Source organism: Aspergillus glaucus (genome assembly GCF_001890805.1).
Source record: "Aspergillus glaucus CBS 516.65 unplaced genomic scaffold ASPGLscaffold_9, whole genome shotgun sequence".
Taxonomy (NCBI): domain Eukaryota; kingdom Fungi; phylum Ascomycota; class Eurotiomycetes; order Eurotiales; family Aspergillaceae; genus Aspergillus; species Aspergillus glaucus.
The window spans coordinates 491,342-517,759 of record NW_019170461.1 but is presented as its reverse complement, the minus strand read 5'-3'; the positions used below and the strand labels follow the sequence as shown (position 1 = coordinate 517,759).

Here is a 26,418-nt window from a genome sequence, read left to right as displayed (position 1 = left end):
ACGCTGGCCGGCTTGGCGGGTCAGTGCGGTTGGAGAGACGGGTTTGCTTGTGGGTTTTGTTTTGAATGGTTGTTATGGTATTGGTTCCCTGATTTGGGGTATTTATGCTTGTACTTTGTAGGACGTCAGTATCTCCCTTGCCGTCTGGCGATGACAGCGATTTAGCCTTTCGTCAATTAGAGACCGGAACCTTCAGCTGCATTTTTTCCAAGGAATTGCTGGCTTTGTTTTACCTTTATCGGCGATGGCCGATTTCTGCACGTTGAACAGGCCATGTTGTGGTATATTCCACAGCAACATGACCCGGGTTTTATATCGAGATAGTCTTTTCAATAAGCGTCTAATCGGCTCAATCGTAGATATCTGCTGTGTTTCATGACGAATACCAAGGATAGCTTGACTGGATGGATCTCTCCGATGGTCGTTAGTATACTCGTCCTTGTTGAATCGCTGTGTAGTGTCCCTGCATATCAGACGCGATGAGCCCTATTAGGAGCGACGGTACTAACGGGCTCCGAATTGATTTTGCTTGTTATAACAGTGATATATTTCTGCCACTACTTGGCTGTAAATAGTATTCAACTCTAAGGCCAACGTCTAATCCACACAATCACAAAACAACATTCACGCCCCATCAGCCAGATCTGTTTGAGCTCTGGGAAGCGGCCGCTGACCATAGTGGTTACGATTTCTTGAAGTTACCGCCTGATTCGATTCATGATTTGCATCATGAGAAGTTCCGGGTTAATTATAGTACGCTGGGTGTTATGGATTGGATTCATGGGACGGATGTTGTTGGATGGGACCGGCCTCAGAAGAAGGGAATTCGGTTCGCGCCTGGGAGGGGTCACAAAGATGAATGAAGTTACGATCTGGTGGCATTACTTGACGAGTGGAGGTTTTGGAGGAAATGGATTCAATCGTGTCATTTCCCGGGTACCCATTACCATATGGGACTTTCGTTCGAATTGGCTGCTTTTGATCATGGGGAACCTACGGCTCCGAGCTTCTTTGGAGGTCCTTCATCTAAAGAGCAACAAAGTCAGAAAGCGTGCTGTAATGTTGTATAAATGTTCTTTCCCAGCTCAAGACTCTAAGTATAAAATTCCATGTCTAGCTCGATTGTAAATATATCGGCGGCGATACAACGACCATGACCGAAAGTGTTCCTCTTGCTCGTTTAGTCCTGATCTAGACCAACCTGCTATACTCACCTATCTGTGGTAGTCGCCTTCAGCAAAACAATGTCTTTTTTTGTGTACATTGTTTCTAGGCGCTTGATGTCTTCCGCAGGTATCTGGTCTCTTTTTCCGTTTTCTCAAATTATTGCAAGGGCGTCAGTCCGCGCGTATCTTCAATGGATAACTTATCCATCTGTGAGCAGTACATAGTTGACTGTTTTTATCCTCAAATGTTTGTCTCAATTTGTTCCTCTTGTATGCTGGCAAGAGGATTACTAAGGGCTCTATAGGAGACTAGAGAGAGCTTTAAAATGTTGGCCTCAACATGGAGCTGTTCAGGGTGTGCGCAAGTGGCTTCATTACTTATTTCGAGCCCTTGGAGATGGAGGAGTCACGCAAGAGCAAATATGCAGTGATTTCGGATTGAGTTTGCCTTGGTTCTCCGAGCGCCTATTCGCAACGCCTATTCAGTCAGGATAGTCCATATCAGCGGCCACTAGGTTTTCTGGGGATACGTCTTTTGACGTATTGGTGCTTGGGCTCTTGTTCTGGAACATTCTTGATGTACGTGTTTGGTGTGGAGTACAGAGTTCTTTCGGGAAATGTCACTCGGTCCCATAGTGTGTGATGATTCTTCAATATCATTGAGATCTTGATTTCCGGAGGGTGTCGGCTTATTCTTGGTGCACTGCCAACAGAATATTTTAGGCAAGCCAATTGCCTCTGGTTCAGATTGAGCCCCAAATCAAGATGTATCTTTTGTATATATTTGCGAGAAATGGTCGGATCAAACAGCAGACATGCGATCCGCATTCTGATAGGAATCCGATAGTTATTACAGCACCCAGATAATGTTTGGTCGGTGCCCTAAATATCTTTAGCATCCAGTTTCCCTTAGTGAAGCATTCAGCCAATAAGTCCAACCCATCTTCTGAGGCGTTTTTCACGTTTGGGGTGAGCATCGGGCTCTTGACATCTTCGACTCATGTACCGACAAAGTTTGGATTATTTCTAGAGTCCTTTCGGGTTTTTTTTGTAGAGAATACATTACTCCTAGTCTTCAAATCCAGCCAAAAGGCATCAAATTGGAGGGGGGATGGCGCGAGTCGGAATCTGACGGTGGTGATAGGACATCCATGTTTGGTGACTCGACCGATAACGCCAAAGACTTGTGCTATTCTCTCAGGTCATAGAAAATTTAGTCAGAGCGCTTTTGCTCCTCCACGGGTTGTTGGCCCATATAACCCTGAGAATAACTGGATATGTTAGGTTCTGTCATTGGATTCTTCGTGTATGCGTTCTTGATGTCCTCTTTAATGAGGACGCCTATAGTCAGCCTTTCCATTTTATAGCTGAAGAGCTAAAGAGCTAGGGCAAGTATTAATTTTGGGAACCCAAGCACTCTTTTCTTTCCCGAAGCTTCCTCGTCCTACAAGAGGTTTCTTTCCTCGCTAGGGGTCCTATGAGGCGAGGAGAAGTATCTTCTTTATCGCAAAATACTGATTGCACACTGTATGTCTCATTATCATCGTGTAGCTTTTCCGAAAACCACAAGCAACCCTAAGGCGTCCAAGACGCGGGTTTCTTCGTTCGTACACAGTTTCGTCGATGCCGCAGCGTTTGGTGCTAAACGGTAGAAAACGACCTCTGGAGATGTGTAGGACGTGATAACGTTCGCACATCCCCACGGTCCTACCAAGCTCCGATAAACTTTTCGTTATACAGCGTATTATTTGTGTGGCCATTTCCCACCCGAGGTCTGGCAGCAGGGGAGGTTCGTAGTTCAAAGTCGCTTGTCAACTTTTCCCCGTCAACACAGGACGTTATACTGTCAGGGGCTGGCCTGCCAAACTCTAAGGGACCGGACGACAGGTATTGGCGTTCTGCACTCGTAAATAACATGCTGTGGACTTTAGATCAATGCCTATACGGCTTTTAACTCATTTCGATAATGATTTCTAACGCAATGACCAGAGTCCGAAGATCGACGAGAAAACGATGCTCCCGTAGTCAAGAACAGATGGAAAGAGTGGCATCTGCTTGTATACATTTTGTAGAGGGCGTCCCATGCTGGTATACCACTTGGGAATAGCTGTCATCGACATTTGTTAGCTTTGGCTTCGGTTCAACGTCGCCCATGCGTGCAGCAATTTTCTCAAAGTAGACTTTTGACCAGCACTTTGTTATTGTTTCATTCTCGTTTAGTTTGAGTTTTATCACGGTCTTTTCGTGACGAGCCAGTTATGCTCATTGAAGAACCGACAACATCATGTCGTTCGAGAGATATGGTGTTGGATCTAAGATATAGACTGGCATTGAACCCAAGACCTCACTGCTGCGGCAAGTTGAACGGCTTGCTGAATTAAACTACGAAAAAGTCACGATAGCTAGAGACTGTAACTTAATTTTATTTTCAACTCCAAATTACATGCAGTAAATAACCAAGTAGAAGGAGACAGAAGCATCTGCTCATTGAAGTCACTAGGCTCCTCGAGCTTCTCGCTGTCACTGGCGATAATTGCGCAGAATCCAGCCATGCATTCACGGACTGACGGGTTTATTTCGCAGGTCCGTGTAATTCAGTGCTCGGCCAACGGGTACGCACGCGTTATAGACGAACCTGCCGGACAGACTGCTCTTGGTTTCAACGCCATAATATTCGACTGTTCCCAGCAGACCGGGCTGGGGGACTTCCCTGCTCAGGTCGACTCCTTGAAGGGCTGCGGTGACCTCGTTTTCGAAGGGGATCCATGGGTGCAACAGCTCTGCTGCAATCCTCTCCGACGGGATGTCCGGACTCTCGCCTCGACCGTTGAAGTTGAGGGCTGGTAGTGGCTGAGCGAGATATTCTCCGACGGTCTCCATTGGTATCTCTTCTTCGTCAGACTCCTTTGCGGTTGTTGAGATGTGGTGGCTTTCGCGAGGGTATGTAGGGAAGACTGGATGGGAGGATGAAGTAGGATGGAGGGAGAACAGATGAAGGGAAGGGATAGAGGATAAATAAAAGGAAGAATTGGGGTGAATGAATGGAGATGCTCGGGGAGGTGAATGCAGATGCATCTAAACCAAACGACATGGATGTAAAAGTACCATGCAGATGTCACATCATAACAAAGAAATAAAACTCTTCTTCGACATTTTCGACAGACTTTCTGCAAGATACTATAGATTTACCTACACTATAGCAATTGACTGATCATAACATGTCGCGTTAGTACTATTCAGGGGCAAATTCAACGTGCAAGTATCTACAGCCTAGCAAAGTCCTCCAGGTTGTTATCCAACGCCTCCTGACACTTCTGCCGGTAACGAGGAATCCCCCCAAGATAGAACAGAGGCTCTACCCGTTTACCAGGGATGTTTGCACCCATATACCACGATTTGGCGTACGGAATGACAGTCATCTGGGCGATTGCCGCAACCTCGTCAGACCATCCTTGCTCAGCCTCCTTCTTCACATCAATAGCGTTGATCCCATCCGCTTCCATTTTCCGTATCACGCCGCAGATCCAATCACACTGTCCCTCGATCGTCGTAGGACCGTTTGAGAAAACGGAGGGCGAGTGGGCGCTGTAAGGGAGGAACATGTTCGGACAGCGGCTGACCATCATCCCGAGATACGTGTGGACACCATCGGCTCTCCATCGTTTGATGAGATCGACACCGTCGGCATCTTTGAGGCCGACTTTCTCGATACCGCCGGTGACTGAGTCGAAGCCTGTTGCGATGGCGATGATATCGACCTCGAAGAATTCTTTCTCGGTTGCTATACCGTTGGGTCTGAGTTCGGCAATTGGGCTCTCCTTGACATTGACCAGGTGTACGTTGGGCTTGTTGAACTGTTCGTAGTAGTCCTGTTCAAGAGATGTGCGCTTCGCGCCAATAGGGTGAGGTGGTTCGAGGGGAGCAAGGAGGTCGTGGAGCCGGGGATCGTTCAATCGGGCTCGTGTCTTCTTGGCCCAGAATCGGTATGCCTCGCGGTTTGCCTCCACATCGAGCATGAAGTCTTTATAGCCTGCGCTTATGTATGAGAAGCCCCCCTCCTTGTATACTTTCTCATATGTGGCTTCTCTCTCTTCAGGCGAATCGTCGAACGTGTTTCTTGGGACAGGGTGATAAGAAAGCCCTCCGTTGGTTGTGAAGAGAAGCTCTAAAAAGGCTAAACGTTCTTCCTTGTTCTCCTGCTGGACCGGGTCAAGTTGCTTCTGGCGCATGGGCAGACAGATATTCGGTGTCCGCTGAAAGACGTAAGTTTCCGCGGCCTCCTTCGCCCAGTCTTGGGCAATCTGTACGCCCGTAGAGCCCGTCCCGATAATAGCAACCCGCTTGCCTTTGACGTCTACTCCTTTCTTCGGCCAATTGGCAGAATGGCAGATGGTTCCACGGAAGCTGTCAAGTCCCTTCCAGTCTGGAATATATTCCTTCGCTGCAAAGCCAACCGCTGGGATGAAGTATTTTGCCCGAATCACGCGTCCGTCCTTTACCCGTATAACCCATTTCTTCTCATCCACAGAGAACTGAGCCGACGTCACCATAGAATTGAAAAGACAATCCTTGCTGATCGACAATGCTTTATCGATGTGCTCGAAGTAAGCCTTAAGCTCAGCCTGTGCGGGATATTTCTCCTTCCACCTCCAATCCTTCCAGACGGCCGGACTGAACAATTCATATCCAGGAACCTGACAGTCGACACGTGCCCCCGGGTAGCGGTTCCAGTACCATGTTCCGCCAACGGAAGGTCCGGCCTCGATAATCTTCACGTTCAATTTGAGTTCATCCCGGATTTTGTGGAGTAAAAGACATCCGGAGAAGCCGCCGCCAATGATGAGAACATCTAGGTCCAGAGACCCGGCTTCTGGCTCCGAGTGCAGATTTTCGGTAGATGGCATGTTTGAATTTCAGTGATAAGTCTCTCGGTCAAGAGTGAAGGAATGGTAAAAAGGGAGAATTCGATCTTGCGGGGAGGGTTATATATCCGGATTCTTCACGATTGGCGCGTTGAGAGCGTTGAGATACCGGAGACTAAGGGGTAGAGTACATATGGCGAGTGTCACAGGATAGCCCCGCATCGTGCGATTACGGGTCAAAGTTACATTAGTGTGGTGTATAACTTTATCATTGCATGGCATAAAATGAGATTTTTCTTCCGTACTATGCAAAAACAAAAAGAAATGCTCACACACGGATTCGAACTGCGGGACTCATGATGCCCTGAACTGAGATGCGAGTCATGCGCTCTACCAACGACAGAATCGGATACATAGAAGACATGGTAACCACGCACCAATAGTGGCATATTCAGTTAATATATTGCGGATATCGGTCGGTAAAGCGATTGTCATCTTGTATAGCGTACTACTAGATACTCGAGGTCTGTGTAAGGCATTCTCGGCATAAGTCACCGGAGAATTACCTGACAGGCACGTGCATGACCGTTAGCGGATGCTTAATTCACGAACTTCGGATCCAGGCTATACATGGTCGAGCAATCACAACCCCAAGACTACTGTCATGACATTCTTTAACTGGCAGGACATCTGGACTGCCAATAATTTCATTAATTCCTCTCGTTCCCTCCATAACAAACCCGTCTGATGACATCAGAAGCCGGTGACGTATGTCCCGACAATGCAATGGCATGATGAAGTCCTATTTTATATACATACATATCATGACTCTTTTATCTACTTGAAAGTCTATCCCAACATCAACACTCAATCCCTGGATACATAGAGACTACCATGGCAGCCATATCCATCAACACCGGCGGCGCCAGCGGATTCCTCTACAACTCCGGTTCAGGAACCGCCCGGCTCTGCATCACCGCCGAGACAGAGGACTTTGACAACGAGACACTACGCAGCTGGCAAGATGAGGGATTCGATGTGGTTTATGTCCCGTATGAGGTCGGGGAGAAGGAGTATGTCGCGAGGTTGAGGTCTGTTAGGGAGGGTTTGGGCGTGGGGGAGAATTATGCTGTTATTGGTGAGTTACGGTCTATTGATGAGGGAATGGTTGGGCTGATTTAGCGGGTGTGGTAGCACTCGGTGACGCCGCTTCGTTTTGTCTGGATCATTACCTCAAACCTACGAATGCGAGTCGTCTCTGTGCGCTGATTGCCTACTATCCGACGAACATACCTGATACACGGTGTCGGTTCCCGCAGTCGCTTCGAGTATTGACACATCTGGCTGGTTCAACAGTGGATGTAACAACGGTGCCAACAGCCTTAGGTCTACAAGGGAAGAAGCGCCGGAGGACGTGTCAGATCGACCCCGGGATTGGGACTGGTGAACGTCTTAACATCGGGTTCCCGACATATACATACGATTACGTGCAGCCGGGCTTCGCAGAGCATGATCTAGATGAATATGACCGGTTAGCATCCGAGCTCGCCTGGACGCGCAGTCTACATGTTTTACGAAGGGGGTTTGGAAAGGATCTCGATTTAGAGGGGAGGTGGGAGGAGCATCAAGAGGGTATCCTCCCTTTCCCTTTACCCCAGTAAATCAAGGCAATTGCTAATGATGACTAGGAAAATTCTTCTCCTCAAACCTCTCCACAACAATGGACCACTACACCACCCACCTCACACCAACAGTTACATACACGCCCACCCTAACCGGCGGAATCGGCACCAACTCCCTCCGCCGCTTCTACGAGCAACACTTCCTGCGCACGTTACCACCATCCATGCGTCTTCGTCTCATATCTCGCACAGTCGGGGTAGATCGTATTGTTGACGAACTGTACGCTTCGTTTGAACATACGCATGAAATTCCCTGGATGCTTCCTGGTGTCCCGCCGACGAACCGGAAGGTCGAAATCATACTGGTTAGCATCGTTAGTATGAAAGCGGGAAAGTTATCATCAGAGCACGTGTATTGGGATCAAGCTAGTGTGCTTGTGCAGGTTGGGTTGTTAGATCCTAAGTTGGTTCCGGGTGGTGTGAAGGGTGTAGACCGGTTACCGGTTGTTGGGGGCGAGGCTGCGCGGAGGATGTTGCGTGAGGATCCGGAGATGGAAGAGGAGTTTCATAATCGGTTGATTCGGAGGGCGAATGTTAAGGGGAAGGGAAGGGAGAAGGATGAGAAGGCTGGTATGGAATCTGGGGTTGATTCGAAGGTTAAATCGACAGATAATGAGGGTAAGGGTAAGTCTGTTCAGAGGGAGGGGAGGCCTGCTGGGCCGGAGATGGAGGCGGAGACGAAAGCTTAAACTCCAGGAAGAAGAATGTTTGAATATCTGCATGTAAATATATCACTTCATCTCGTCATAACGCATTTTTCTATACCATCTACCACCCCTTCCACGGCACCCAAGTCTCCCTAACAACATCTCCCTCATCAACAACATAATAAACATGATGGGCCGCCGCCGTAATACACGCATGCTGAATGTACAACCACACTTTATCCCCCACCCGAAACGCATCCCCCACCTTCTCCTCCCCTTGTGCAGCTCCAGTAAATCCCAAAATCCCATGCTCCTGCGCCATCCGCACAACGCTCCACTGCGGCTTATCCACCACGCGGCCGTATCCCGGTGAATCACTAGTCTCCTTGGCCAGCGCGATAGTACCCGCGTTGACGAGCGCTTCGTTGCGCTCGGGATACACGCTGCACACTTCCGCGAGGATGCGGACGGCTTGTTGGGATTGGTTGACGAGGCCGGTGTTTAATTGTTGGAGGTCGTTTGCGGGGTAGTTTCCTGCTTTCATTAGCTTCACTCTTCCAGACAATCCTCAAACAGGGAAAGAGGCGTACCAGCATGTAACTCAACCTCCACACCCCCCGGCACCCTCTCCTTCAACGCCTTAACAACATGCGCCGTAGGCGTTGATCCCACCGAAACAACCACCTTCCGCTTGTCTTTCCTCTCCCCCAAAAACTCCGCGGCCCTCAACACACCCCCAATCTCATCCCCTAACACCCTCTCCGCCTCCGCATTAGTCTTACATGCATACGAGTGCCCCGCATGGCAATAGAACCCATACACATACGCTGCGTTCGACGCCTCAACCCTCTTCACGAGATCTGGAAGCGAGGGTGAGGATGTCTCGAGACCGGCTCTGTGCGATCCGACATCGACTTTGATGAATACCGGCCAGGGCGGTAGGGTGGGGTTTGACTCGGCGTATTTCTCGAGATGGGTGATTTGTTGGGGGTTATCGATCATTAGGAGGATTTTGAGGTTGGGGATTGTTTTTATTAGGGTGGTTAGGTGGGGGAGGGCGCTGGGGGGGAGGGGGAGGCCGTAGAGGATCTTTTTGGGTTAGACAGCTGGACTTTGCTTGGTGGTAGGGGGATGGGTGAGGGCGAACCTCGTCAAGGATACCCTCTTGTACGAGGGCGATGGCACCTCGGATTTCACAGAGGGTGGATGCTACGATGCGGCGATGGCGGCCGTTGCCAAGCATCATGCGGGTGACTTCTGTTGACTAACGTCATAATCAGCAGTGTTTTTGGGTAGGAGTTTTGTATGGTAGTACCTTGAGGGTCTTAACATGCGGTCTGAACGCAATGTTAAGTTGCTTGACATCGTCGAGGAGCTGCTGGATGTTGTTTTCGATAACGGGTTTGCTCAGGACTAGCGACGGTGTTGGAAGCTCTGTCGCTGGGAGACCTATGAAGGATTTGTGGGATTGGAGCGAGAAATCCATTTTGCAACGAGATCGTAAGTTATTGAGAGGAATTGGATGTTGGGGGAATGCGACGATGCAGGAAGAAGAGGGGTTTATTTATATTTATCAGGTTATCGCTTATCGGGATCTATGCAGTCAAATGCGGGAGTATATATGTACGACGAAGGCTTATCTAAATTCCAAGCACCGAGTATATCAACCTGATATAGCGTTGTATTTCCCTGTCATCAATTAGGAGTTCAAAGAATGTACCAATCGTATGTAACCTTCCTCCACAACCCCCCAACTCCGCACCTCGGATCTCTCTCCCGATTCGAGCCACCTCAAACCCCTCCAGGGTCGACAGCAGCGGAAACGAATTCTCGACTTTCTCTGCTAATTGCCCCATCTAAGCAAGGAGCGCTCTGGGTACATTAGGCGGATGCAAGTCCGCAAATCGGCGGTGTGAGTGTCCGTAAGTTCTCGACGAGTCTTTGGGATGTGGTGGCAGGAGCTTAGAGGATAAACCCGGAAAGAGAGTCAAGGAAGGAACCAACATCAGTCAAGATGAGGAGGCAAGGAATTATCCTCGTCATCCTTAAAAGGCCAATTCCCCCAACAAATCTCGTGCTCATGTTCCTCGCTCTGCCGTAACATCTCCATCCTAAACTCCAGATTTTGATGGGAAGCCCACTCAAAATTCTCAGGTTCTGTGCCTCCTTCCAGGTCGATCCCCAGGTGGCCTCTGATTGCAGATAACATTGCTTCAGGTTCATTTCATACCTGCGAATCGGCTATTGCTTTGGTCGACGTATCTCTCCTTCAATTGGTCTTTTTTCATTGAAACTACTCGCTGTTAGTATTTTCTTGAAATGGTATGTAAGAAATGAATTGACATCCATCTTCTCGATGTGTTCCTGAAAAATGAATCTTGATTGGATGATAAGTAGCGTCGAGAGGTAACGGCGATTCTGAGCACATATTTGTCGGCTTTAATAGCAGATCGAGCGCTCAGTAATCGAAAGGATGGGATCATAATGTGAAACCTGAATGGAGAAGAGAAGACAGAATGGAATGTGAATTATTTGAACACTAAAAGAGGTCAAGAAAGTTTAAGAGACGACTAACGTGTAGACAATTGATGTCAAGCGCGTTCGGTGGCTATAACCATCGGATTTGAATCACCAGGCGCATACCATTTAGGGCTACGCTCAAATTGGTCATTAATGACTACATAAAAGCATGAATAACGACGTTTTCCCCAGGCTCGACTGGGTCGGTTGTTCTATCTCCCATGTCTGCTGCCTGAACTCGTCTATATCACTGCTCGTTCTTCGTTCTTCCTCCTCTCTCTTTCTTCCTCTTCACATCTACTTGCCATCTATCTTCTTCTCATCTATTCTCATCTATTCTCATTTATTCTCATTGATTCTCATCTCTACCATCTATTTGATCTCTTGCCATCTACAGACCATTCTATATGGTCTATTCAGTTCGATATATCCTCTTCTATTGCCATTTATTCTTCTTCTCATCTTTTGCCATCTATTCTCGTTTATTCTCCACTTAGCTTACTCGATTTACTGCCATCTATTTGCTCCATCCATTCTATTTGGTCTATTCTATCTTTTATCTATAGCCATTTATTTTCATCTATTCTTTCCGTTCGATTTATCCTCATCTTCTGCCATCTTTCCAATCTACTTCTGGTCCATTTCCGTCTATTCTACTTCTTTTCCGTTTTATGTTCTTGATCTACTTCTATTCAGTCTTCATTTACCCGATCTATTTTATTTTTTTCCGTCTGCTTACCAGGCGCGGGTGGGTGGTGGGTAGCGCTTGGAAGGCAGCCCCGAGAGGGCTGCTGCCTACATACTAACAGCATCACAGCAAGATCACCAGCCCTACGGTAGGGAGGCTGGAAACGACAACTGGTCCTACTGACACACGGAGCACTTACCAGGTGACTTGAAGCACCTCACCGCGTTGGGTTGGGCTGGGTAGGGGCAGTTGAGTGTGCTCGCCCTGGACCGCTTTTATGTCAGTAGCACCAGTTGTTGTTTCCGGCCGACTGACCGGGACAACAAGTCCTAGTTGGGTGGTTGGGTAGGGCCTGGGACACTCACACAGCCCTACGGGGCTGGTTGGCTAGCTTACATACATACTAACAACACAGCGCATACCGGCCTTTGGTAGGGAGGCCGGTGACGATACTGGAACTGACACTGACACTCGACTCGGAAGCCTGAAGCACCGCCGCGTCGGGTCGGGTTGGATTGGGGCGTGTGTGTGCTTCGAGCTCCCCAGCTCCTCTTGAGTTGTCAGTGTCAGTACAACCAGTGGTCGTCACCGGCCAACTGATCAGGATTTGACTATTTGGACGACTCCGTCTTCAGTCAGTCCCGATTGAGTGGTAGGGTAGGGCCTGGGACACACACACACACACACACACACACACACACACACACACACAGAGAGAGAGAGAGAGAGAGAGAGAGAGAGAGAGAGAGAGAGCCCTACGGGGCTGGTTTATCTATACTAACACGCAGCACACAGCACACAGCACACCAGACCTACGGCAGGGAGGCTGAGGACGGTTCTGGTCTCACTGACACACAACACGGCACAGCACAGCGCATGTCCCGGGGACTTGATGCACCTCGCGCGAGTGTGCTCGTCTCCTAGATTCATTCTGTTTGTCAGTGAGACCAGTGCCGTCTCAGTCGACTGGTCGGGACTAAGTGTCCTGGTTGGGTGGTTGTGTTGGGTCTGGGATATCATATTGTTTGATATCGTATGTTGTGTATTGTGTATAATTGTGGTTTGAAGAGAAGAAGGTATGTACGAGTATTCTCTGCGATATTAAAAGAGTGGACGCTGACTTTGAGTATACCAGGACAGTTTAAGCGTGTCAAGTTCAATCTACTTAGATACGTTGATGCACACTCAAATAAGATCTCGTTATCATTCAACTAAATCATACAATACAAGCAATATCAAATGTAGACATCTAAGTACAACAATAATCTTGCTTCCGGTGCACAGTAGTATGTATACTCATGCTGCGCACCGGTACATCGTAGCTAGACTTGAAAAGTATCCGCATATGACACACAGTACATAATACAATACTAGCAAATCACAAATCTCACGTTATCGAATGTGAGTGATTCAATCTCAGTCGTGCAGTTGCAACGTAAGTCTTGTAAGCGTTATTCCTTGTGTTAGGAGGCGTCGAAGGCGACTGCATGGCTCAGGTAACTCTCTCTCGATTGACAGTTCATAGACAATCAAGAGTATTGGTTTATTTTTCACTCATCACCAAAGTCCCAGCTTCTCTGGTAAGCATTCCGGCCGCCTTTCCGCGGACCAGCAACGCTAGGTCCCTGAGGCGACTGGTATGGATCCCACGAAGACTCCATGTTCTTAGAAGACTGCGTGCGGTTCTGGCCAACGGGCTTGTGGTTCTCGTCGTTGTTTTTGTTGCCCTGCGGAGAATCGGTCATGTGCCAGTGGCTCTCGAAGTCGTGTTTGCGGTTGCTAGGGTTCGAAGGGTTGGGCGCTTGGTTCTCCTTCTGTGGGGATGGGGAGTCGAAGACCGGGTCGCGGTAGAGGTGCAGGCCCTTGTTCTGGAAGGAGCTGATGATGCGGTTTCCCTTGGGTTGTGCTTCGGGGTCTTTCATTTCGAAATGGGTCTCTGCGTCGCGGCGGGGTTGTGCGACGTGGTGTCTTGGGGGTGGGGTGGGCTGAGGTGTGAAGTCCTCCCAGGGGAGGTTGCTGACTTCCTGGCCTCGCAGGGCACGGCGGGGTTTCTCGGGGACGAAGGTGTTGTTCAGTTCCCATTGGGGTTCGTGGCGAGACTTGGGACGGTTGGGGAGGTTCTCGTGGACTTCGAGGTCACCATTGTCGCCTCCGATTTCAAAGTGGTCGAAGCGTTTCGGGTTGGCCTTGTATGCGATCTGGGGATGCGATTCCTCCTCTTCATCACCAAAGATACGATTACCCTGGAAGTTCCTTCCCGCGCCTGCCTTGGGAGCAATCGGGCCTCTGGTTGGCTTGGAGGGAGTGACATCCGGCTCATCATCATCGCCGTGGCTCACGAAGAGCTCCTCGTAGTCGCGCGGCGGGGGCATCGCGGACGCAGCGGAGCGCGGGGGACGAACAGGCTCGGTTCGGTCATCTTTGCCGGGGGACAGGAGGTCGGTCAGGGATTCGGCCGCGTAGGGGTCTCTGATGCGTCTCTTGCCCGGAGTAACTGGCCTCGAGTTCTCTTCGTTATTCGACGGCGGGGGCGCAGATCCGACATCTGCAGGTATCGCTGAGATCGCGGATTTAATCAGGCGCGTCTGGTCCTTTGCCTCACGAATAGGCCAACCGCGGCTCCGAGAACCGATAACCTCGACCTGCTTCAGCAGCGATGCCTGTTCCCAGTGAATGCGAACACTCTGAATCTGATTCTGCTTGTTGAAGCGGACGATATGAATCTATGCCAAGCGCAGAAGTTAGCCTCACACGTGCATGATATTAGACTAGTAGACGTATGACAGCTTACCGTGGGGAACGACGTGACGCGGTCGGCCAGGAAATTATTGTCGAGTTGGGGGAGATAGGCCCCGCCGCCAGAATCAAACTCCAACGTCGTCTCGACATCCAGACACAGAGAGTCAGAGCCTTCAACGACACCTAGGATGTCTTGCGCTTTCGTCTTGACGATTTTCTGCTGCTTGGTGAGGTAGTTGAGCACGGCGTCTCGGCCTTCGACTTTGGTTGTCGTGGGGATGTAAATCAGCGAGGCGTCGGCAGCCAACGACGAAGTTGACTGGCGATGGTCTGCCAGGAACCTCTGGTACACGTTCTTGAGAGACATGGCTCTGGATAGTAAACAGAACCAAGAAATAATGAATGTTGGGTAAAGTCGTTGCTTATGGGAGGAGGAGAAACGGAGGGAATAGTACTCCGTAAACAGTGGTTCTATGGTTGGTAAGACCCAAACAATCAGGAACCTACTAGAAAGAAAATAAAAACAGACACACAGAGCAAGAGGCAGCAATAAATGAAGGAAAGAAATTGAGGAATGCGGAGGATCAGAGAGTGTAATCCTGATAATAAGACTTCAGGGGAGTGTCCCTGTAAAATCAAGTAGGAAGGTGACTCCTTGTGGCTTACTCACGCCTCAACGGCCCCCGGCGATATTCACTGCAGACAATCGCAATTTAGCAATGCCCGTTTGCCGGGGCAGCCTGAGTGGTTGCTAACTGTGGTGCACGGCTGCCATGGACGCACCAGTGTTTCACCTCGTGTGGGCAAAGGCCCGGCCGGCTTTGGTCTCTCCGGCAACTCTGAGCATCTACTTTATATATGCACATTACGCGGAATACGCAGAAATTATGATGTTCTGTGGTCATTGCTTTGTCGTGGCTTACAATTAGATGTTTGTTGTCAGGATAATTCTGGTTTCTATGTCTTTTCGTGGAAGCATTGAGTCAGTTGCAACCACATGCCAGCAGACTATCATATCATCTGCTCTTCAAAGAAGACAATGGAACAATTGCTTCCTTTGTCTAAAGCAAGTAAGCGACAGTTTGACACGCCGTTGCCGGGGGTCCTTGTCCTTGTATCTCTGGACTCCGCCCTGTCCAGCATCTTCTGGGGTATTCAAATGGCAGGCAAATAAGAAGCGAGAGGGTCATAGCGGTTCCATTACAGGGGTCTATAAACCGTCGTGTTAGCATCTCTATCTCTTCAGCAAAGGATCAAGATCACTCACCCTAGATAATCCTCCTTGATTGTACCAATAGCGTTAATCGCAGCCACATCCGGCTTCACACCAAGAATCTTCAGTCGCAAACTTGTCCCCTTCTCAATGACTTGATCTGCATGGTCTGTATATTGTGGGGGTACTGTGTTTGGCTCCCATTTGATATCCGAGGGAATGTTCTGGTTTCGATTAGCATTCAATCTTCATCCGAGTCCCTTTGCTCGACATACTTTTCGCGCAATGAAAACAGACAACGGTCCGGCGAGTGTGAAGATACCAGTGGGTTTAACGGATGTAACGATAGCATCGACCTGCGTTCAACCGTTAGCCTTGGCAACAGAACAACATCGGCGAAAACCCAGCGCATACCGTCTCTCCCCGGAACGGCTTCCAAATAATCGCCCGGTACTTGATGCTGTACTCTGCATGCCCACCAGACGGCAGGACTCGCCCTTCGCCAATGTCGACCATGTCCATCACACAGATGACGAAGTGGTCACCCGTACACCGACCTTCTTCCTCCTCGTTTAGTCGGTTGATGAGGTACTCCCGCATATTGGGCCCGAAGTACGACGGGTGCAGCGTAATGACTTTCGTCTCTTCTTTGAGGAAGAACATTGTGCTGGCTTCTTCTTCACGGTATGGTATCAAATGGAGGTCGCGCGCAACGGGATGGTCCGGTCAATGCGCTGGTTGAGTCGAGTGGTTCACGGTGAGTAGCTCGTAGTAATTCGACTCGAGTAGACACTAGAATTCAATCAATCTAGGAGGTGATAACGTGCTTTCTCTGTTCAAGTAAAGATCGAAAGGCGACGGCTTGATGTACAGCGACTGTAGTTGCGACGTGGGACGCTTGCAATTGAAGGAATTGATTCGAACAGACACAGGAACTTGCTGCAGAAATTTTTCTTTTTTTTTTCTGAAAAGACGCTATAAAGAACAAATAAAGAATGAAACCACAATATACAAAAAAGAAGATAACTGCCCTCAAAGCCGGCAGACCAAAACCGTCAATGCTCGCAGAGCTACCCTGCGCCAGAGCCGGCGCAGCTTGATCGGCCGCCATATTGACACGTGATATGTACTGTAAATATTTGTATAATTACGCATAAATACATGGATGTATGAATTACATGCTGCATAATATCAGTATATGGCGTAACAATGGTAATGCCCCGGGGCCTTCCAAAATGACGTCCATAGTCCCTAATAATCAATCAGACTACCGTAAACGGCACAGGCACAGGCATATCATATCCTATACTAGCAACCTGGAAGTGCCCAAATTCTCCACCTCTTGGCTGGTCTAAGGGTCCCTTCTTCTTCTTCTTCCTCCTATTTATCATCTGTCTTCTTTTGCTTGGACCTTTTGGTCGTCCCTGTTGCGCTGTTCTCGTGGAAAATAACTCCTTGCAACAATCCTTGTTCTTCTAAACCCCAGCACGCTCGGCAGCAGCCTCGGGATTGGGATATACAAAAAAGGGCGTGCTTCAGAATGGCTTTGAATCTCGAAAGGCAGCTACTTTTTGTGAGATCAACCTCCCCTACGGCGCTACTATAACTGAGGTCAGTTTACTTACACGTTTACAGTATGGCGCCTATCACAGTAACCCAGTACGTGCTTTCTGGACCCTTACTTCTGCTATCGTCGACAAGCGTTTGCTCATCACTATCGATCGCAGGTGAACGTCGCAATCCACATCACATGCGTTCCGGTGTTGTTATTTACGGGCATTGTACTGGTATGTCCTGTTCTTGCTTTCACCATCCATCTTCCCACCTATCGCCTGCTCCGTACTAACAAGGTTGTTCCATGTCTAGGCCTCGAACACGCCCGCTCTAATCAATGTCTCTGAAGCTCTACAGTATGAGTATCTCCCGGCCAATCTCGGAACGATCGGCGGCTTCATATATGCGATCTTCTACGTCCTCCTCGAACCCGTCGCGGGCGGCCTCATTGCGCCCGTCATAATCGCCGGCTCCGCGTTCGCAAACTACCTCTTGAGCACCTACGGCACAACGGTCAACTACTGGGCTGGTTGGATTCAGGTGGCGTCGTGGGTGTTGCAGTTTGTTGGTCACGGTGCTTTTGAGAAACGAGCTCCTGCGTTGCTGGATAATCTGGTGCAGGCGTTTCTGTTGGCTCCGTTGTTTGTTTGGATGGAGATTCTGTTTTTCTTAGGATACCGGCCGGAATTGAGGGCTAGGTACCATCAGAGCGTGGAGAGGGAAATTGCTGCGTTTAAGAAGAGCCAGAATGGCAAGGCGAAATAAGTCTAACCAAGACTACAGCATATAGGGCGTGTACTGAGCATAGTTAGATGGCGTTTTTCAATGGCATGAGCAATTCGCGTCGCAGTTAACCATCCATGTATGTTGCCTGTACGGCGTAACTTCGAGTTAATTGGGGAAATTGAAGCCTAGAAGAGCAATTGTAGTCCCTAAAAGCCATTATGTTGTATGATTGACCCGGAAGGAATGTAAACGGGGACAATGGAGGATACTGAGCCATGGTTAAGTGCTGGATGTTTTTCCGGTTATGTCACGATTGCACGGTGGAATCTTTCGGAAGCGAAATGCGGTCTCGGAGGAATGTACAGACAGCCCGGAGGGTCATTGCAGCACAAGGTGTTCTTCTCTCAACAGGTGTCTCTCACCAGCACAAAGCTGGCCATAGCTCTACATAACACATGTATTCGCAGCGACACACAGACTATGGTCCGTACTCCCCCTCGTGGTGCACAGAATTCCCGAATCCGGAGAACGGCGCCTGGCAGGTCAGTCCATCCGGTTGCTGTGACGAAAACGAGCTGACTAAGCTAGTGTATCCGCAGATCCGAGAGAAAAAAAAATAATGGGAAAAACGCCAAGTGGCCGGAAGGATACTGCTCAATTGGTGAGAGAGTCGTCTTTCATTTTATTATAATTCAAGAAATTACAGTAAATTGAATAGAATTGTATACAAAAAAGCAGTAATGTACATGGTGGGCTGTCTGCTTCACAGTGGGAGACACTAGGGCGGCTTCGGAGGTTGGTGAAGCAGAGGCTCGGCAAACTAGGCTTAGCGCCAATTCTGGCAAAACCTCCAAGCTCTCTCCCGTCCTTCCATCCATCCACAACCCTCCCTCCTACTCCTCCTCCTCTCTCCTCCTCTCTTTTCCCTTTCCTTCCCTTTTACCCCAATCTACCTCCCTCTCTCTTCCAGAGTAACCACCTCTGAACCCTTCTATCACAATGTTCAGAAACGCTCTGCGGCAATCCAGCCGCGCCGTTGCGGCTGCCTCTGCCACTGGCCGGATCGCTTCGGTGAGTTCTTTTTCTTCCTCAATGCCCTCCATGTCCCATCCCATCCCAAAACCACCGAGGTCGATATCTTCCCACCACCCACTTCCCCATGTCCGGTGGTGGTCTTCCATCATGCTATCTCATCTCAATGGGTTTCATGATGGTCTTTTCGATTATTTCATTGCCTTTTCTACCTCGTTTCAATACGTTTTTAGTCGGTCGGTTGTGATATTGACAAAATTCTGCTGCGTCTAGGCTCGCGCTGCCGTCCCCGCCGTCGCCTCCAAGCAGATCCGTAACTACGCTGCTGAGGCCAAGGCCTCGCCCACCGAGGTCTCTTCCCTCCTCGAGCAGAGAATCCGTGGTGTCCAGGAGGAGGCCAATGTCGCTGAGACCGGTCGTGTCCTCTCGGTCGGGTACGTCACCGCCCTCGCCCAATTTGAGAAGAAAAAAAAATTCAGTTCCCGGCAATAATGGCCAATAGCGTCAACATCAACAACATCAACAACACAATTGCACTCGGATTCAATTGTTTACAGTGAACTAACCGTGTTCTTTGGATAGTGATGGTATCGCCCGTGTTCACGGTATGGCCAACGTCCAGGCCGAAGAGCTGGTCGAGTATGTTCTGCCAATTGACATGCCCCTCTGCATCTGAATACCCCGCTAACGGAACCTCAGGTTCGCCTCTGGTGTCAAGGGCATGTGCATGAACTTGGAAGCTGGCCAAGTTGGTGTTGTCCTGTTCGGTTCCGACCGTCTGGTCAAGGAGGGTGAGACCGTCAAGCGTACCGGTGAGATTGTATGTGATCTCGCGTCTCAATGGCATTATATCGTGGGTGCAAGATAACTAACGTACGAAAAGGTCGAAGTCCCCGTCGGCCCTGAGCTGCTCGGCCGTGTCGTCGACGCTCTCGGTAACCCCATTGACGGCAAGGGTCCCGTCAACGCCAAGGCCAAGAGCCGTGCTCAGCTCAAGGCCCCTGGTATCTTGCCCCGTCAGTCCGTCAACCAACCCGTCCAGACTGGTCTCAAGTGTGTCGACTCCATGGTGCCCATCGGCCGTGGTCAGCGTGAGTTGATCATTGGTGACCGTCAGACCGGAAAGACTGCCGTTTCTCTCGACACCATGTTGAACCAGAAGCGTTGGAACGAGACTGGCGACGAGAAGCAGAAGCTCTACACCATCTACGTCGCCGTTGGTCAGAAGCGTTCCACCGTCGCTCAGCTCGTCAAGACCCTTGAGGAGAACGACGCCATGAAGTACTCCGTCATCGTTGCTGCCACCGCCTCCGAGGCTGCTCCCCTGCAGTACATTGCTCCTTTCACCGGTTGCGCCATTGGTGAGTGGTTCCGTGACAACGGCCGTCACGCCGTTGTCACCTACGATGACCTGTCCAAGCAGGCCGTCGCCTACCGTCAGATGTCCCTGCTGCTCCGTCGTCCCCCTGGTCGTGAGGCCTACCCCGGTGACGTTTTCTACCTCCACTCCCGTCTCCTGGAGCGTTCCGCCAAGATGAACGACAGCCTCGGTGGTGGCTCTCTCACTGCCCTTCCCATCATTGAGACCCAGGGTGGTGATGTCTCTGCTTACATTCCCACCAACGTCATCTCCATCACCGACGGTCAGATTTTCTTGGAGTCCGAACTCTTCTACAAGGGTGTCCGCCCTGCCATTAACGTCGGTCTCTCCGTCTCTCGTGTCGGTTCCGCTGCCCAGGTCAAGGCCATGAAGCAGGTTGCCGGTTCCCTGAAGCTGTTCTTGGCTCAGTACCGTGAGGTTGCTGCTTTCGCCCAGTTCGGTTCCGACCTTGACGCTTCCACCCGCCAGACCCTTGCCCGTGGTGAGCGTCTGACTGAGCTGCTCAAGCAGAAGCAGTACTCCCCCATGGCCGTTTCGGACATGGTTCCCCTGATCTTCGCTGGTGTCAACGGTCTCCTTGACTCCATCCCCGTCGGCAAGATCCTCGACTGGGAGGCCAACCTCCTCTCCACCATCAAGACCAACCACCCTGAGATCACCCAGACCATTGACAAGGAGGGCCAGGTCAGCAAGGAGCTTGAGGCCAAGCTCAAGGAGGTCATTGGCAACTTCAACAAGTCCTACAACGCATAGGTGAGCCAACACACATCTCAGGTGCTATAGTCCACCATGTACCGTTCCATGTTTTTTCCTGACTCCATGTGTGTATAGATGAGATAGCTTGTACAATTTCAGACCACTGTTTTTCCTTTTGTCTTCAAAGCTTCGGGTTGATCCAGTTTCCATTTTTGAAGTGATGCATGTCGATCTATCTGTAGCTATGATGACGGATTAAAAGAGAAAATGGTGGGATAACAGCAGAAAAAGCACTCTACGAATAATATCCTGTACGTTTAGAAACTCTTTCATTATTTTTATGGCACGACACAAGGGGAAACATGGGCTGGACGATGGATTCGACATAAGACCCATTTCTCTGAATATGATGGTTACTACGGTCTATTCGTCTACGGCCATATGCTTGTCGATGTCGGTATGCAACTCGAACATGATCTCTTTTGTTTATGAGTATTTCTGGTAAATTTCTCCCTTGTGGTTCTATTGTAATCGGAAAACCCCCAGTAGTAGGTTTAGGATCGTCATGGTATCAAGATCAGTTACGGTGAGAGGATATATATATCCACTTCAGGCGGGACTGGTGGTTTACCCGCAGTGACAGTGTGGATGGAGGGGAACCCAAAGCCTACATTCTAAGTTCTAACAACTTGAAACCTGGCAGAGAAGTTATCCTGTAGCAGAGTGCTTTTACTATACCCAAAACCGTCCTGTCAGTGCGCTGAATGCGGCATCTTTTATGCATTATCGATAAGCGAGCCGGTCTTTTTCCCCAACCCAAATTTTCAAACGCATCTCCCCCGCCGCTCGGGTCAACTACTACTCGCTCCCCACTAGACCAAACGACCTATCGACTCCAATTACATTGGCATCGAGTGCGTGCACAACTATTCAGAATGGCTTCGCAGACCGAAACCCCCAGGTGCAAGGTTGTGCTGTCCAAGCACATTGCGAACGGGCTGCTCGCGGAAGTCCATAAGGGGGTTACTACGCTGGAGAGGGCCCCTCATCTCGTGGGGTTTTTGGCCAACAATGACCCTGCTGCGTTGATGTATGCCCAGTGGACGGAGAAGACTTGCTTGGAGCAGTGAGTACTTTTATACCCCTGTGTTTGGTCTTCTTCGTTGGCTTCGTCCGGACGCCTGCGACATCGGAGGAAGCGCATGTATTGCCCATTGCTCGTCGCAACCAACTAACATGCCACTTCTCTCCCAATCAATAGCGGCTTCCGCTACTCCCTCCGCGAAGTCTCGCGCGACAACATCGAAGAATCCATCCTCGCCGCCAACACCGACCCTGAAGTCGACGGCATCATCATCTACTACCCCATCTTCAACAACCGCCAGGACCAATACCTGCAGCAAATCGTCGACGTGCACAAAGACGTCGAAGGCCTCAGCCACCGCTACATCTTCAACATGTACCAGAACGTGCGCTTCCTGGACCCCGAGAGCAAGCGCCAGAAGTGCATCCTGCCCTGCACGCCGCTGGCCATCATCAAGATCCTCGAGTACCTCAACATCTACAATACGATTTTGCCGTATGGGAACAGGTTGTTTGGACATACGATTTGCGTCGTGAATCGGTCTGAGGTTGTGGGGAGGCCGTTGGCGGCGCTGTTGGCGAATGATGGGGCTTGTGTTTATAGTGTTGATATTACGGGGGTGCAGAAGTTTACGAGGGAGGGGTTGAAGAAGAGTACGCATGATGTTGTTGATATGGAGGGGTTGTCGATTAAGGATGTTGCGCCGTTGTGTGATGTTGTTATTACTGGTGTGCCTGGGGAGAAGTATAAGTTTGATACTAGCTTGTTGCGTGAGGGGGCTGTTTGTGTCAACTTTTCGAGTGAGAAGGTGAACTTCCTCCCCCTCCTCAATTTTTATTCATCGACAATGGCTGACAATGATAGAACTTCGGACCTGAGGTCAAGGAACGTGCCTCTATTTTCGTCCCCTCGATTGGAAAGGTGACCATCGTTGTCTTGCTCCGGAATCTTCTGGTAAGTGACAGTACCCAATATTCTGCAGGGATGAACAGTACTAACTACGCGCAGAGACTCATCCAGAACCGGAGACTGGACGATGTCAAGCCCGCAGCCGCTACTGAGAGACCTGGAACCCTCGAGGCTGCGTGAACGCTCTACGAAGGCCGGTGATGTTGATACCAAAACTATAGATTTCCGAGTTATGTTTTGAATGTGTTTATGCTATTTCCTAAATGATCAAACAAAATGAATTGTTTTGGTGCAAGCAAGCCACGCACCTGGAAATACTCAAATGCTTCATAACCTTTTACTCTTCGTAACCATACACCAAACCGAAATCCGATCAAATAGAAGAAATAAACCACTCCGGGTTTTCAGAAGCGCAATCCACTACCTCCTCTTCGTAACACCCTCATCTCCCTCATCTCCCGGCGCAACAGAACTCGACGCACCCCCCGTCTTCTTCACCGTCTCCTTCGCAGCAAGCCCCAACACCTCAATCTCAGACGCAAGCCACTCCCGTAACGGCTCAGGATGAAACGTCCCCTCCGCAGAAAACCACGTCGTAAACGGCGTCTCGATAACCTTATCCTCCAGAACCTTCCCAGACGGCGTCTTATACTGCACGTGAAGGTTATACAGCGGCGAGTGTTTCTTCGTCGAGGAACGGATCGAAATCTGCCAAACGTTAACAACACTTCCCACACTCCAAAACCCAAGCCCAAAAGGAAGGAAAGTACATACCACCTCACCACTCCCCCTCCTCCCTCGAAAAACCTCCCCCCCCTCAACAAACCAAACCCAATACGTGAAAACCCCATTCAACACAAAATACGTTCCCACGGCGGCGATAACCCACGGCGACGTCGTCGCTTCCCAGCCCAGATACCGGTCCGCGTAGAAAGTGGCGCCTGCGATCGCGACGGCTGTGTAGCCCAACAGGAAGCGGATTTTGGTGAGGGTGTGGTCTTGGGTGAAGATGTAGGGGGTGGGGAGGGTGGTTAAATAGGGGGAGAGGGCGTCGTCGGTTGTGGATTTTAGGTCTGTGGTTGTTTCTGGTTAGTACGGGTGTCTGTTTAGATGTGAGGGTTGAGGTAAGGTGCTGACCATTGGCCGAGTAGACGGGCACTTTGGTTGTCGCCATTGTGATAGTTAAGTTGTTGCGCAAGTAAGATAATCGAATCTCAGAATATGTTCTGTAGATGTTGGGAGAAGAAGCCTGCTTATGTCTACAGAGTACACGGCAAGGCGTTTTGCGGCGAGCTGTCCCTTTCGCGGAGGCGGAGCTAAAGCGGCAATACAGGCCAGGCGCTAACCTACCACGGAGAACTCAACCTCACCTCCGTCCACCGTTCACTTTTACGTCCAACGAACTGCATCACCATCAGGGACAGGACGATGGCATTGCAAGGGGCTGAGCAGACGATCCTTCGGGATCCGGCTCTATTGTGAGTTTTTGTTGATTGAGGATCTGGGAATTGATGTGCTAACAGCATCGCGAAGCTATTGGATCTTGATCCCGATTACCATTGTCATGGTCAGTCCCAAATCTCAACTCTTATAGAGAATATAATCTAACAATCACAGATACTAACAGGTATCCTCCGCCACTACGCCACCGTCCTCATGAACTCACCCCCCAAACCCCCCTCCACCCTCGCCGAATCCCGCGAACGCTACTCCATCTTCCGCGGCGTCAACCTCCGCAGCAACGGTTTCGTCCTACCCACCGAGTCCTTCGAGATGCGCAAAAGCTACCTCATCTCCGCGTACAAGAATGGCGCGTTCTTGAAGGATCCGGAGAACCGGGGCCAGCCGCCTGCGAATCCGATGACGGACCCGGCGGGCATGGATGCTATGATGGGGATGATGAAGGGGAATATGATGATGATGATTCCGCAGACATTGATTATGAGTTGGATTAATGCGTTTTTCTCGGGATTTGTTATTTGTGTGTTCCCTCGCCTTGGTGATGTTTTGAGGGTTTGCTGACCATGGCAGTGAAATTGCCGTTCCCGCTTACCATCCGCTTCAAGTCCATGCTGCAGTCTGGTGTTATGACCCGTGACCTGGATGTCAGGTGGGTGTCTAGTCTGTCGTGGTATTTCCTGAACTTGTTCGGTCTGCAGTCTGTGTTTGGGTTTATTCTTGGTAGTGATAATGGTTCGTCTTCTCTCACCCTTTTCAATTGGATCTCGCTAACAATTACTGCAGCTGCGAACCATATGGCTTCGCAAATGTCTGGTATGAATCCTACCGCTGGCATGAATCCGTTCCAGCCCGGTCAGGACCCTGATAAGTTGTACTTGAATGAGGCGGAGAACCTTGAGGTTATGGAACACTTTTGCATTTATGATGGGATTGAAGAGAGGATTTTGCATAATCTTGCTTCGAAGTGATGTCGGAACGGAGTTGGTAGGACTGTGGGTTACGAAGTATCTTTGGTTTGTATTGCTGAAATGTGCAAATTGCAGTATACACAATATCATTTACAGCAGGACCAGTTCATAATGGATGAGAATATTTTCATTGAACCATGAATCGTACAATAAATGCAATAGTCGTCAAGCATTACTCATAACTCACCTAACGAGGGTCAAGAACCCCATTGAGAATCCAAACCTCACCATTAGCCACCTTCTCAGCAACATGGTCTACCTCAATATGCCCAGGCTCAATCTAAACACAGCATCAGCACAACCGCAAACCCCAAACAAACCAAAGCACAACTCACCACTATCTTTCCCCCTTCCTTAACCCACCTAACCTTCTTCCCACAAAGCGTCTCAGCCTCCACCCCCTCCCCCCACGGACAAACACTCACAATATGCGCCTCCACAAACCTCTTCAAATTCCCCTGCGCTCGATCCTTCCCCTCCCTCCCCTCATACACATTCACCTCGCCCAACCGCTCATAATCCTCGGGGTTCTCCCAGGGCTTGTGCGGCAGGTTATGGATTGCGGAGTTGCGAGGGGCTAGGATTGTGATATTCTTGGAGGGGTTGTTGATGTGCGAGAGGGCGGACTCAAATTCGCGGGTTAGGGATGCGTAGGTGTTTATGAGCCGGGTTTTGGAGAGGATGTCGGCGACTATGGGGCCGTCGGTGTTGGCGTTGGACATTGTTGAGAGGGTTGGAATTGGGGAGACTGGGGGATTTGGTTTAGGAGTGCTTGTTGGCTTTGGAGCCACTCTTGTACTCTGTGATCTGGATGTCCGTGTCGTAGACCGGGGACGTCAACGTATGGACGAGGCAGACGCTTGCAGTTGCGATGAAACCCCTCGATAGCAGATACTGTGCAGATAAGCAAAACTGTAACAATAATAAGAATAACTATAGACAAAAGCCTCATTTTACAAGCAACGCAAGCAACTGCACGGCCATTAATAACATCTGCGCTGTCAGTTGTCAATGACGCAACAACCGACCCTCATTCCACGTGACAATGCGGAGAATTTGAAAAACGCACGTGATATCTATCGATAAGGGC

At 49.8% G+C, this 26,418-nt stretch overlaps 14 protein-coding genes across 14 annotated transcripts; 5 read left to right on the top strand and 9 right to left on the bottom strand.

Moving 5' to 3' along the window:
- Positions 1 to 2,379: 2,379 nt before the first annotated feature.
- On the bottom strand, positions 2,380 to 4,157 carry ASPGLDRAFT_57660 (uncharacterized protein; the record flags this gene model as incomplete). Its single annotated transcript, XM_022548268.1, has 2 exons — positions 3,802 to 4,157; positions 2,380 to 2,437 (listed from the first exon to the last, which is right to left on the bottom strand). Exons 1-2 carry the CDS (start codon positions 4,044 to 4,046, stop codon positions 2,380 to 2,382), a joined length of 303 nt encoding a protein of 100 aa, XP_022401395.1. The 5' UTR covers positions 4,047 to 4,157.
- A 63-nt stretch (positions 4,158 to 4,220) lies between these two features.
- Positions 4,221 to 6,240, bottom strand: ASPGLDRAFT_46596 (flavin-containing monooxygenase). Its single transcript, XM_022546482.1, has one exon. The coding sequence runs from the start codon at positions 6,068 to 6,070 to the stop codon at positions 4,430 to 4,432; it is 1,641 nt and encodes a 546-aa protein (XP_022401394.1). The 5' UTR covers positions 6,071 to 6,240; the 3' UTR covers positions 4,221 to 4,429.
- A 682-nt stretch (positions 6,241 to 6,922) lies between these two features.
- Positions 6,923 to 8,399, top strand: ASPGLDRAFT_35175 (dienelactone hydrolase; the record flags this gene model as incomplete). The annotated part of the gene is made up of 3 exons (XM_022544524.1): positions 6,923 to 7,166; positions 7,223 to 7,660; positions 7,717 to 8,399. The coding sequence occupies 3 exons, from the start codon at positions 6,923 to 6,925 to the stop codon at positions 8,397 to 8,399; spliced, it is 1,365 nt and encodes a 454-aa protein (XP_022401393.1).
- Positions 8,400 to 8,438: 39 nt separating this feature from the next.
- On the bottom strand, positions 8,439 to 9,957 carry ASPGLDRAFT_1466049 (D-serine ammonia-lyase DSD1). Its single transcript, XM_022541889.1, has 4 exons — positions 9,673 to 9,957; positions 9,505 to 9,621; positions 8,948 to 9,446; positions 8,439 to 8,891 (listed from the first exon to the last, which is right to left on the bottom strand). The coding sequence occupies exons 1-4, from the start codon at positions 9,841 to 9,843 to the stop codon at positions 8,479 to 8,481; spliced, it is 1,200 nt and encodes a 399-aa protein (XP_022401392.1). The 5' UTR covers positions 9,844 to 9,957; the 3' UTR covers positions 8,439 to 8,478.
- Positions 9,958 to 10,155: 198 nt separating this feature from the next.
- On the bottom strand, positions 10,156 to 10,659 carry ASPGLDRAFT_46593 (uncharacterized protein). The gene has a single exon (XM_022546481.1). The coding sequence runs from the start codon at positions 10,564 to 10,566 to the stop codon at positions 10,363 to 10,365; it is 204 nt and encodes a 67-aa protein (XP_022401391.1). The 5' UTR covers positions 10,567 to 10,659; the 3' UTR covers positions 10,156 to 10,362.
- Positions 10,660 to 11,530: 871 nt separating this feature from the next.
- ASPGLDRAFT_25363 (uncharacterized protein) lies at positions 11,531 to 12,585 on the bottom strand (the record flags this gene model as incomplete). Its single annotated transcript, XM_022543479.1, has 5 exons — positions 11,531 to 11,559; positions 11,617 to 11,672; positions 11,765 to 11,917; positions 11,988 to 12,116; positions 12,422 to 12,585. The coding sequence occupies 5 exons, from the start codon at positions 12,583 to 12,585 to the stop codon at positions 11,531 to 11,533; spliced, it is 531 nt and encodes a 176-aa protein (XP_022401390.1).
- A 159-nt stretch (positions 12,586 to 12,744) lies between these two features.
- ASPGLDRAFT_74096 (uncharacterized protein) lies at positions 12,745 to 15,030 on the bottom strand. The gene is made up of 2 exons (XM_022549717.1): positions 14,357 to 15,030; positions 12,745 to 14,288 (listed from the first exon to the last, which is right to left on the bottom strand). The coding sequence occupies exons 1-2, from the start codon at positions 14,669 to 14,671 to the stop codon at positions 13,116 to 13,118; spliced, it is 1,488 nt and encodes a 495-aa protein (XP_022401389.1). The 5' UTR covers positions 14,672 to 15,030; the 3' UTR covers positions 12,745 to 13,115.
- Positions 15,031 to 15,193: 163 nt separating this feature from the next.
- On the bottom strand, positions 15,194 to 16,574 carry ASPGLDRAFT_46589 (DNA-directed RNA polymerase II subunit RPB7). The gene is made up of 4 exons (XM_022546480.1): positions 15,932 to 16,574; positions 15,793 to 15,873; positions 15,572 to 15,741; positions 15,194 to 15,514 (listed from the first exon to the last, which is right to left on the bottom strand). The coding sequence occupies exons 1-4, from the start codon at positions 16,178 to 16,180 to the stop codon at positions 15,505 to 15,507; spliced, it is 510 nt and encodes a 169-aa protein (XP_022401388.1). The 5' UTR covers positions 16,181 to 16,574; the 3' UTR covers positions 15,194 to 15,504.
- Positions 16,575 to 16,825: 251 nt separating this feature from the next.
- ASPGLDRAFT_46588 (2-hydroxy-palmitic acid dioxygenase MPO1) lies at positions 16,826 to 17,972 on the top strand. Its single transcript, XM_022546479.1, has 4 exons — positions 16,826 to 17,090; positions 17,153 to 17,176; positions 17,245 to 17,304; positions 17,384 to 17,972. The coding sequence occupies exons 1-4, from the start codon at positions 17,058 to 17,060 to the stop codon at positions 17,834 to 17,836; spliced, it is 570 nt and encodes a 189-aa protein (XP_022401387.1). The 5' UTR covers positions 16,826 to 17,057; the 3' UTR covers positions 17,837 to 17,972.
- An 824-nt stretch (positions 17,973 to 18,796) lies between these two features.
- ASPGLDRAFT_35170 (F1F0 ATP synthase subunit alpha) lies at positions 18,797 to 20,963 on the top strand (the record flags this gene model as incomplete). The annotated part of the gene is made up of 5 exons (XM_022544523.1): positions 18,797 to 18,868; positions 19,103 to 19,263; positions 19,412 to 19,468; positions 19,529 to 19,649; positions 19,713 to 20,963. The coding sequence occupies 5 exons, from the start codon at positions 18,797 to 18,799 to the stop codon at positions 20,961 to 20,963; spliced, it is 1,662 nt and encodes a 553-aa protein (XP_022401386.1).
- Positions 20,964 to 21,841: 878 nt separating this feature from the next.
- On the top strand, positions 21,842 to 23,079 carry ASPGLDRAFT_125322 (methylenetetrahydrofolate dehydrogenase (NAD(+)); the record flags this gene model as incomplete). Its single annotated transcript, XM_022540550.1, has 4 exons — positions 21,842 to 22,032; positions 22,168 to 22,798; positions 22,855 to 22,944; positions 22,999 to 23,079. 4 exons carry the CDS (start codon positions 21,842 to 21,844, stop codon positions 23,077 to 23,079), a joined length of 993 nt encoding a protein of 330 aa, XP_022401385.1.
- A 240-nt stretch (positions 23,080 to 23,319) lies between these two features.
- On the bottom strand, positions 23,320 to 24,073 carry ASPGLDRAFT_35168 (signal peptidase complex subunit 2; the record flags this gene model as incomplete). The annotated part of the gene is made up of 3 exons (XM_022544522.1): positions 23,320 to 23,607; positions 23,674 to 23,972; positions 24,037 to 24,073. The coding sequence occupies 3 exons, from the start codon at positions 24,071 to 24,073 to the stop codon at positions 23,320 to 23,322; spliced, it is 624 nt and encodes a 207-aa protein (XP_022401384.1).
- ASPGLDRAFT_46584 (ER membrane complex subunit EMC3) lies at positions 23,951 to 25,486 on the top strand. Its single transcript, XM_022546478.1, has 6 exons — positions 23,951 to 23,972; positions 24,037 to 24,377; positions 24,433 to 24,466; positions 24,517 to 24,880; positions 24,931 to 25,092; positions 25,144 to 25,486. The coding sequence occupies exons 2-6, from the start codon at positions 24,328 to 24,330 to the stop codon at positions 25,326 to 25,328; spliced, it is 795 nt and encodes a 264-aa protein (XP_022401383.1). The 5' UTR covers positions 23,951 to 23,972; positions 24,037 to 24,327; the 3' UTR covers positions 25,329 to 25,486.
- On the bottom strand, positions 25,442 to 26,304 carry ASPGLDRAFT_46583 (uncharacterized protein). Its single transcript, XM_022546477.1, has 2 exons — positions 25,664 to 26,304; positions 25,442 to 25,608 (listed from the first exon to the last, which is right to left on the bottom strand). The coding sequence occupies exons 1-2, from the start codon at positions 26,048 to 26,050 to the stop codon at positions 25,516 to 25,518; spliced, it is 480 nt and encodes a 159-aa protein (XP_022401382.1). The 5' UTR covers positions 26,051 to 26,304; the 3' UTR covers positions 25,442 to 25,515.
- Between the last annotated feature and the right edge of the window lie 114 nt (positions 26,305 to 26,418).

Excerpts from the sequence above, each read along its gene's own strand:
- ASPGLDRAFT_46596 (XM_022546482.1), bottom strand. The coding sequence starts at position 6,070 with ATGCCATCTACCGAAAATCTGCACTCGGAGCCAGAAGCCGGGTCTCTG.
- ASPGLDRAFT_1466049 (XM_022541889.1), bottom strand. The coding sequence starts at position 9,843 with ATGGATTTCTCGCTCCAATCCCACAAATCCTTCATAGGTCTCCCAGCG. Across the intron at positions 9,622-9,672 it reads CGCATGTTAAGACCCTCAAG|TCAACAGAAGTCACCCGCAT; the intron begins GTACTACCATAC and ends TTATGACGTTAG. Across the intron at positions 8,892-8,947 it reads GGAGGTTGAGTTACATGCTG|GAAACTACCCCGCAAACGAC; the intron begins GTACGCCTCTTT and ends TAATGAAAGCAG.
- ASPGLDRAFT_46593 (XM_022546481.1), bottom strand. The coding sequence starts at position 10,566 with ATGTTATCTGCAATCAGAGGCCACCTGGGGATCGACCTGGAAGGAGGC.
- ASPGLDRAFT_74096 (XM_022549717.1), bottom strand. The coding sequence starts at position 14,671 with ATGTCTCTCAAGAACGTGTACCAGAGGTTCCTGGCAGACCATCGCCAG. Across the intron at positions 14,289-14,356 it reads GCGTCACGTCGTTCCCCACG|ATTCATATCGTCCGCTTCAA; the intron begins GTAAGCTGTCAT and ends CGCTTGGCATAG.
- ASPGLDRAFT_46589 (XM_022546480.1), bottom strand. The coding sequence starts at position 16,180 with ATGTTCTTCCTCAAAGAAGAGACGAAAGTCATTACGCTGCACCCGTCG. Across the intron at positions 15,874-15,931 it reads AGCCGTTCCGGGGAGAGACG|GTCGATGCTATCGTTACATC; the intron begins GTATGCGCTGGG and ends GGTTGAACGCAG. Across the intron at positions 15,742-15,792 it reads CTGTTTTCATTGCGCGAAAA|AACATTCCCTCGGATATCAA; the intron begins GTATGTCGAGCA and ends AATCGAAACCAG.
- ASPGLDRAFT_46588 (XM_022546479.1), top strand. The coding sequence starts at position 17,058 with ATGGCTTTGAATCTCGAAAGGCAGCTACTTTTT. Across the intron at positions 17,177-17,244 it reads GCGCCTATCACAGTAACCCA|GTGAACGTCGCAATCCACAT; the intron begins GTACGTGCTTTC and ends TATCGATCGCAG. Across the intron at positions 17,305-17,383 it reads TATTTACGGGCATTGTACTG|GCCTCGAACACGCCCGCTCT; the intron begins GTATGTCCTGTT and ends TTCCATGTCTAG.
- ASPGLDRAFT_46584 (XM_022546478.1), top strand. The coding sequence starts at position 24,328 with ATGGCATTGCAAGGGGCTGAGCAGACGATCCTTCGGGATCCGGCTCTA. Across the intron at positions 24,467-24,516 it reads TCCCGATTACCATTGTCATG|ATACTAACAGGTATCCTCCG; the intron begins GTCAGTCCCAAA and ends TAACAATCACAG. Across the intron at positions 24,881-24,930 it reads TTTCTCGGGATTTGTTATTT|TGAAATTGCCGTTCCCGCTT; the intron begins GTGTGTTCCCTC and ends TGACCATGGCAG.
- ASPGLDRAFT_46583 (XM_022546477.1), bottom strand. The coding sequence starts at position 26,050 with ATGTCCAACGCCAACACCGACGGCCCCATAGTCGCCGACATCCTCTCC. Across the intron at positions 25,609-25,663 it reads AGGAAGGGGGAAAGATAGTG|ATTGAGCCTGGGCATATTGA; the intron begins GTGAGTTGTGCT and ends TGCTGTGTTTAG.